Source organism: Octopus bimaculoides, chromosome 19 (assembly GCF_001194135.2).
Source record: "Octopus bimaculoides isolate UCB-OBI-ISO-001 chromosome 19, ASM119413v2, whole genome shotgun sequence".
Taxonomy (NCBI): Eukaryota; Metazoa; Mollusca; class Cephalopoda; order Octopoda; family Octopodidae; genus Octopus; species Octopus bimaculoides.
In genome coordinates this window covers 2,979,896-2,986,882 of record NC_068999.1, presented here as the reverse complement: position 1 = coordinate 2,986,882, position 6,987 = coordinate 2,979,896, and the positions used below count along the sequence as shown (strand labels likewise).

The 6,987-nt window shown below is 35.2% G+C and overlaps 1 protein-coding gene across 2 annotated transcripts in view; it reads right to left on the bottom strand.

Annotated features, from left to right (window-relative positions):
* The window catches only part of LOC106876686 (trimethylguanosine synthase), a 10,492-nt gene extending 3,559 nt beyond the window's left edge, over window positions 1-6,933 (bottom strand). The window contains exons 1-7 of one of the 2 annotated variants that reach the window (XM_052974838.1): window positions 6,832-6,933; window positions 5,660-5,758; window positions 4,632-4,815; window positions 2,460-3,870; window positions 2,238-2,334; window positions 1,921-2,073; window positions 875-1,524 (exon numbers count right to left, since the gene is read on the bottom strand). In XM_052974838.1, coding sequence (XP_052830798.1) covers window positions 875-1,524; window positions 1,921-2,073; window positions 2,238-2,334; window positions 2,460-3,870; window positions 4,632-4,815; window positions 5,660-5,751 — 2,587 coding nt within the window. In that variant the 5' untranslated portion in view covers window positions 5,752-5,758; window positions 6,832-6,933. Of the gene's footprint in view, window positions 1-874; window positions 1,525-1,920; window positions 2,074-2,237; window positions 2,335-2,459; window positions 3,871-4,631; window positions 4,816-5,659; window positions 5,759-6,568; window positions 6,733-6,831 lie in introns of those variants that run through there. The other variant, XM_052974837.1, reaches the window with a different exon arrangement.
* Between the last annotated feature and the right edge of the window lie 54 nt (window positions 6,934-6,987).

Sequence of the window (6,987 nt, the reverse complement as noted above, 5' to 3'; positions counted from 1 at the left end):
CAAAAAACTGTTACTCAGAGTTTCACGTTCTCGTTCACCGGACAGTTTTTTTTTTTTTCTAACAAAACTGTCTGATGAACGGGAACGTGAAACTCAGAGTAACAGTTTTTTGTTATATTTCTGCTGCTTTTAAATAAAGCATATTACTCTACCTCTGGTATTTGAGTACTCTTTTTTCCACTTTGTTGCACATTATTGGTGGTGGCAGCTGCAAGACCTTCAGACTTGGGTCATTTCCAAGACTCTCCCTTCTCCTCCTAAATCCAGTTGCCCACTTTTGCACTGTTGATAAAGTTACAGCATCATTCCCTAATGTAGAGACCCTTTTTCTGCAGGTACTCCATAGCACCACAATGCCAAATTTTGTCCATTCTCAAGAGATGTCACTACTAGTTACTTTCAAAGTCAGATGTGAATTTACTTGGAAAGAAACAATGCAGTTATTAATAAGAAGAGCTGGAATTCTTGCATGCAAGATTTCACAGCTCTAGCATCACTCCTTCATATTCAGACTATGAACTTTTCAGCTCAACCTCATATCTTTTAGTGAAAAGGGAGAGGGCAGCCCCCAACCCCCAACATATTCCAGGGACTCTTAGTTTGTTGGGAAGAAGTTATCCCCAGACTGGAGACCTAACACTTATCACTTAAGGATTAGATTTTAGAGTTGTATAAAATCTTCCTCACCATTATATATGACTGGTCTTCTGCAACTGAGATAGATGAGATGGATTAGCAAGACAGCAGCATCCTTTCAGGAATCTTGAATTACCATTCTTTACATATACCACATGGCGCATACACGCACAAACCTCTAATTAGGTTTCTGCTTTTCTATTCCACACCAATAATATACAAAACAGAAACTAATTACCTTTGGCTAATTTGATTCCTTTATTAAATCTGGAGAATAATCGGAATCTTTGAGACCAATATTTTCTTAATGTCTGGTCTTCCAATATCTCAGCTGGAATATCCATTTTCTGTTTTTGTTTTTTACTTTTGCCAGCCGAAGGCTTTGATTTACGCAGACATTTTTCAACAGAACCTTCAGTTGACGAATTTGGTTTCGCAGTATCTACAAAATGTACCCCTTGTTTTTCAACAGAATCGTCACAAAATGATGCTACCTTACTAGGAGTAATACTCGCTCCTTCACAATTTTTTACACAATCCAAGGGGTCTGAAATTGTAGTTTCAATTTTTGTTTCAGCAGATGGAATAGAATTATTCTCAGGACAATCTGAAGAATGGAGTTTCTCTTCAGTCCCAAGATTTTCTGCTTTGTCCGTTAAACATTCAATTCCAGAGAGAAACTTTTTCACTTTCTGAACCACTTTGTTTTTCTCAAGTTCTTCAACTTTGTCGGTGAATTTTTCTCTTGTTATTTCATCATTACCATCCTCCTCCTCATCATCATCATCAAAGTAAATGTGAACTGGTTGTTTCCCAGTATTTACTTTAGAATAATGCCTCAAAGTATTTGGATGAAGACGCCACTGAATAGAGGAAACGGCAGCTTTACTACAAATAATAAAGAAATGTATAAAATACAACAAAGTTTTTAGATTAGTTCAGTCAAGGAAACAACACAAGAAACAGACATTTTTGTTGTTGGAACAATAAAAGTATGGAAGAATGGAAACCTTTAGAGGAGAGTTCTTGAAATAGTTTGCAGCTCTATCAATACGAATTATGATGGAAGGGAGAAAAGTTTGTTTGACTTTGCGGAGACTTTTAGTGAGAGGAAACTAAAATGTCGCAACAAAATGTTATTGAGTCAATGTTAAAAAGGCGTTTAATGTATTGAAGATTATATTTGATTTTAAATCTTTTAAACAAAACAAGTGGGGGGGGGGGGGATTTGCCATAAATGTGGCCTTCACTATAAGGAGGTGAAGAACTACAATATATCCTTACCTATCAGACTTTTCCTGGAACATATTAAATCCCAGACTATCTAAGGTCTCCATCATATCAGATCCATCTGCTGTGTAATCTATATTCTGTGAGTCAGCTGTTGATTCCAGTTTGAATCCTTCATGGAGTTTATCAGACTCTTTCACCAGTGAACTGATTGGTTCAAAAAGAGGATTATACAACATTCAGTCTTGAAACAACACAAATATTTTCAGCACTTCAAAAATAATTCTTTGAAAAGTAGTAAAAATCTCAGCAAGAAATGGAAACAAAGCTTAAAGAAGAAAAATCTCATAACAACAACAACAACAACTGACCATTTAACTGATTTTGTTGGTAACTCTTGTGGTGGTTTATCCTCATCATCTTCATTATTCATCTTCTCCAAACAGGTTTCTTTACTTTCACAAAAATCTGCAATAATAAAATATACAATCAATAACTTGTACATTAAAGATTTGTATAGCATCATCATCATCATCATTATTTAACCTTGACACGAGTGAAAACAAGAACTATAAAATGTGAGAAACACTCACCAGAATTTTGTTGGAGTGAAAGAAATGTGTTTTCTGACTCTGTTCTGGATTGTTCTGCTGACATTACATTGACATTATTCTCTATAACTGAATGTCCAATATTATTTTCAAGAGTTTGAGTTTCCTGAAATCCATTGGATGCCCTGCCAACGTTAGAGTGAGATAAGGTCCCATTGGAGATTACATTAAACTCTTCTGGATTATTATTTGAAGAAACATCTTCTAATACAGTGTCTTCATTATGGTGACGATGATTTAAATGGCGCTCATAGGATTCTTGAAATTGTTTGTAATAGAACCAATAACTTTCTTGATAATGCTCGGTCCAAAGATCCTCCCACATATCATTATAGTTAAAATCACTTCTACTATTTTCTGTTGATAATTCAGAGTCGTGTTTCTCTGTGTTAGCCACATCACCATGTTCATCTGTGTTAGCAACATGATCTTTACTGATTGAATAGCAATGCATCATTTCAATAAGCTTAGATTCTTTGTTACTGGCAACAGAATCAGGGCAATTTCCATGTTGTTCAGAAAGTCTTGGAGACTCTTCACACACCATTCCACTTTCCGTACACCGTGTCATTGTACTTTCAACAGCTGCATCAAACATGCGACCTTGTGTTTTGTATGACCAATACACAGATTTAGAATTCACTTGATGTCCATTCATATTTGGTTGGTCACTATTGTGCACCAGTTCTTCTCCATCATAACAAACCTGATTCCCATTTTGGTGAAGATCTGCAGAAGTTCTTTGTCGGTTTATTTGGTCTTCAGCTGTTGTGGTTTGTTGCCTACAAGGCTGATAAACTGGACATTGGTCTTGAAGTCCAGAAACATCTTCAGAGTTAGATAAACTGATATTAGAAGTTTTCTCTTCCTCCAAACAATAGTTTGTATCAGAATCTGTTTGTAAATGTTCAGACTGAGTATTTGTCTCATCTTTCTGTGGAAGAATGTTGCCATTATTTACATTGAAATTCTGACCCACATCGGTAGGAAAATCATTCTCTGGCACCAAACGATTTGTTTCCTGCTCATCATTTAAGTCACAGGTGTCGTTTGTGCTGACCACTTCCACCTCCGCTATTGGAGGTACAGCATAACTATCAGCATCAATTTGGTCAGGGTATTTACTGACCCAGCCATGCCACACCAGATATTCCCCATAGTTTGACCAATAATCTTGCCAAACAGCATCAAAATTACAATTATTCTGTTCTATTGACTGAAATATTTCAACAGGAACGACTAATGACTGACTTTCTTCACTCGTCTCAGTGTTCAGTGAGGTGGAACATTCTCCAAGATCTTTCTCAACATATTCAAATTCTTTGGAGGAATTTCTTTGTTTTTTCCTTTTTCTGTGTTTTTTTCTTGGTTTCTTCTTTGTCTTTGTTTCTTTCTGTGAAACAACAAACATGAACACTATCACACATAGGTTAAACATGAAGACTGTCACAAGTTATACACACACACATATATGTATATGTGTGTGTATATATATATTTATACAGAGTGGTGCAAAAGTGGGTATACAGTCATGAAAAAAGAAAACACATACAATACTTGTTTATTTTTATCAAAAATATCAAAAGTTATGATAAATGTATCAGGATTAATGACCCTGAAAATATCAAATGAGGCTAATTAATTAAATGTGTTAATAATTTTAATGAATTAAGTATTATAACATTGATGTGATATTTACTGTGCACCTACTTTTGCAACCCCGTGTTTATATATATATACATGTAACGCGGAGTAGATGGAACAGGGACAACTGATGAAAGGGTATACTCTTTATGTTGTATGTCTCGTTTCTCTGTTTGATTTTTTTCGTTGTTCGAAAAAAGTTTGTTTAGGAAATGCAACTAGATCTCATAATGCAGGGAAATAGTTGCATAATCAAGTACCTGAACACCTGAAGAACTACGTTTTTTTGACGACAATTGTAGTGATTAAAAAATAAATGTCCCCCTGTACCCCTTCTTGTTGACTCCAATTTTTTTCAATTATATATATATATATATATATATATATATATATATATATGTGTGATATAATACTCATATTTTTATGGTGGAAAATGCACTGGAGGTGTATATGTGTGCGTACATGTTTAGTAATTTAAAATATAAAGTTTGTACAGAGAAATAGCCTTACTTTCACAATTCCAGTATCCAGCTTTCTGTGAGGATTTCCAAACTGACTTGGCAAACCCATTTCTTTCATCATTTCTGTTTCAGTATCAACCACATCTAAAATATCACCATTATCATCATCATCATCATCTGCATTACAGCTCACACTTTTATCATCTTCATCCACATCAGCATATCCTCTGTCACTGGATAACAATAACAAGACAGTTTTAAAATTTTCAAAACTTTACTGATTTGTTTTTTTATACCTTTTTTTTTTTAAACTGACACAAACTGTCCACCATGTTTATTTTGTCAGCCATTTATAAAATAGTCCCTCACAGTTTTACTTTACCAAAAATTTCAGGCACTTCCTTCAGTCTTCCTGCAAGCTGCTTCACTTCCTCTTTTGTGGTCACTACCTCACTCACCAGCAGTTTCCCATACTTCTTGCTCTACATCACACACAAACAGCTTCCTTTTATACAATAACATTGATCTTCTCTTCACAGTCAACCTCATTGGACTAAAAGCAACTGTTTCTGATTTAGAAAACTTTGGAGGAGAGGAGGTAGTCAGCCAATACAATCAACCCAGAGATATGACTGGTGTAGTTTGTAAGGTGACATCTGAAGGATGAAGGACAAAGTTGATTTCAACAAGATTTGAACTCAGAGCATAAACAGCAGCAAGAATTATCATGAGCCATTTTCCCAGCACTCTAAAGATTCTGTCAATCTGCTGCCCTTACAGGATCAATAAGAATCTCCGATCCAAAACTCAAATTCTTCTTTTCTCTAACAAACATGAAGCAGTCAATTATAACACAAAGGAGTGTTTACTAAGGAAACACAATTTCCTCACACTGCATAGCAACAATATATCCCTTCTGCCACACAGAGTAGGGTCCACCTAAACAGGGAGTTCACAAGTGTAAATCCTGTGTATCATCCACACTTACTAATCGTTACCACCACAACAGAAAATAGACAGCAATAGTATTTGAACCAATGATCTGTCACTTCAAGACTAAAACAAAGAATCACTAACCAAAGGACAGATCGTGTCAACAGGCATTCAACAGTTGATTCGTCTCCTAACACAAGTTTCACATCAGCAACATATTTCCTTTCATGGTACATTGTTGGTCTGAAATAGAAAAGATGTACACAAATAAATGTGTGTGTGTGTGTGTGTGTGTGTCTGTGTTAATTTCATTTTCGATAGTGAAAGTAACGTTAGATTTGCATATTGTTAATTCCGTTCCCCACAGCATGTTTTTATCTCATAATATATGTTTGCACGTGGATCGACATTCTGAACAGCATTTCAAATTTTTCAGAAACATTTTTGCGGCATTTGTTAACATTGTCTTAGAACACTTCCTCGGTGTTTTAACTTGAAATGATGATCAAGCCGAATAAATAAAAATTCTCATGTTTATAATATTCCCCACTGCCCTTCTGATTTATGATAATAATATGGGATTTGGGAAATATTAGGTTGCTATCTCTAGCAAGTCAAATGAGGGCTTAAATACTCACGTTAACTTTCATTTTCACTTGGTCAACAGGCATTAAACAGACCTATGATTAAAGGCGTTCCAGCAGGGACAACTTTGTTTTCTGTTACATAGCTGTGTATCTAGGACTACGTTAACCAATGTCCTTCTGTTATTTACGACAGTAATGTGTGATTTGGCAGCTATTTCTAGCAGATAAAGCGATCGGGTAAAGGCACCGTAATGTCGTAGGCGCTCTCTTCACAGATTTTGGCCACTATTTCCCTCTTTTCTTTCAATGCATCATTTTCTAAGAGTGAAATTAGTTTTCTATTGCTATTCCAATAAACTGAGAGTGCAGAACTCCCAAATCCGGGGTATGCACTAACAGGACTCTAGAAATGTTTTATATAGCACTATGATGAGAAAAAAAGTTACAAAACAGACAAAATCCTTACCGTGTTTCCATTTTTAGTTAAAACTATTTTCAATTTAGTTACATTGTACGAATGTCACTTCATCACATTTTCCCTCAATTTACCAAATTTAACTCCTCGTGCACAATTAAATGATTAGGTTAATTAATTGAACAACATCGTTTTTAGGATAAGAAGAACCAAGTCCGACAACTTCAGATAAATTAACATAAGATTATTCTATGACATCAATAATATTAATATGAATGATTATCATTGTTATTGTAATTATTAGATCAACTTACCTCCGGAGTTTGTTGGGAGACGAACCTCAAAGGATGAAGCATTGTGAAAATAGCAAGACCGGTGTTACACCAATATGTTAACACATGCAAAACAAATCCGGTTTATTCTAAATGGCTACATCGTTATAAGAGCAATCATATTGATGGACGGGGGAA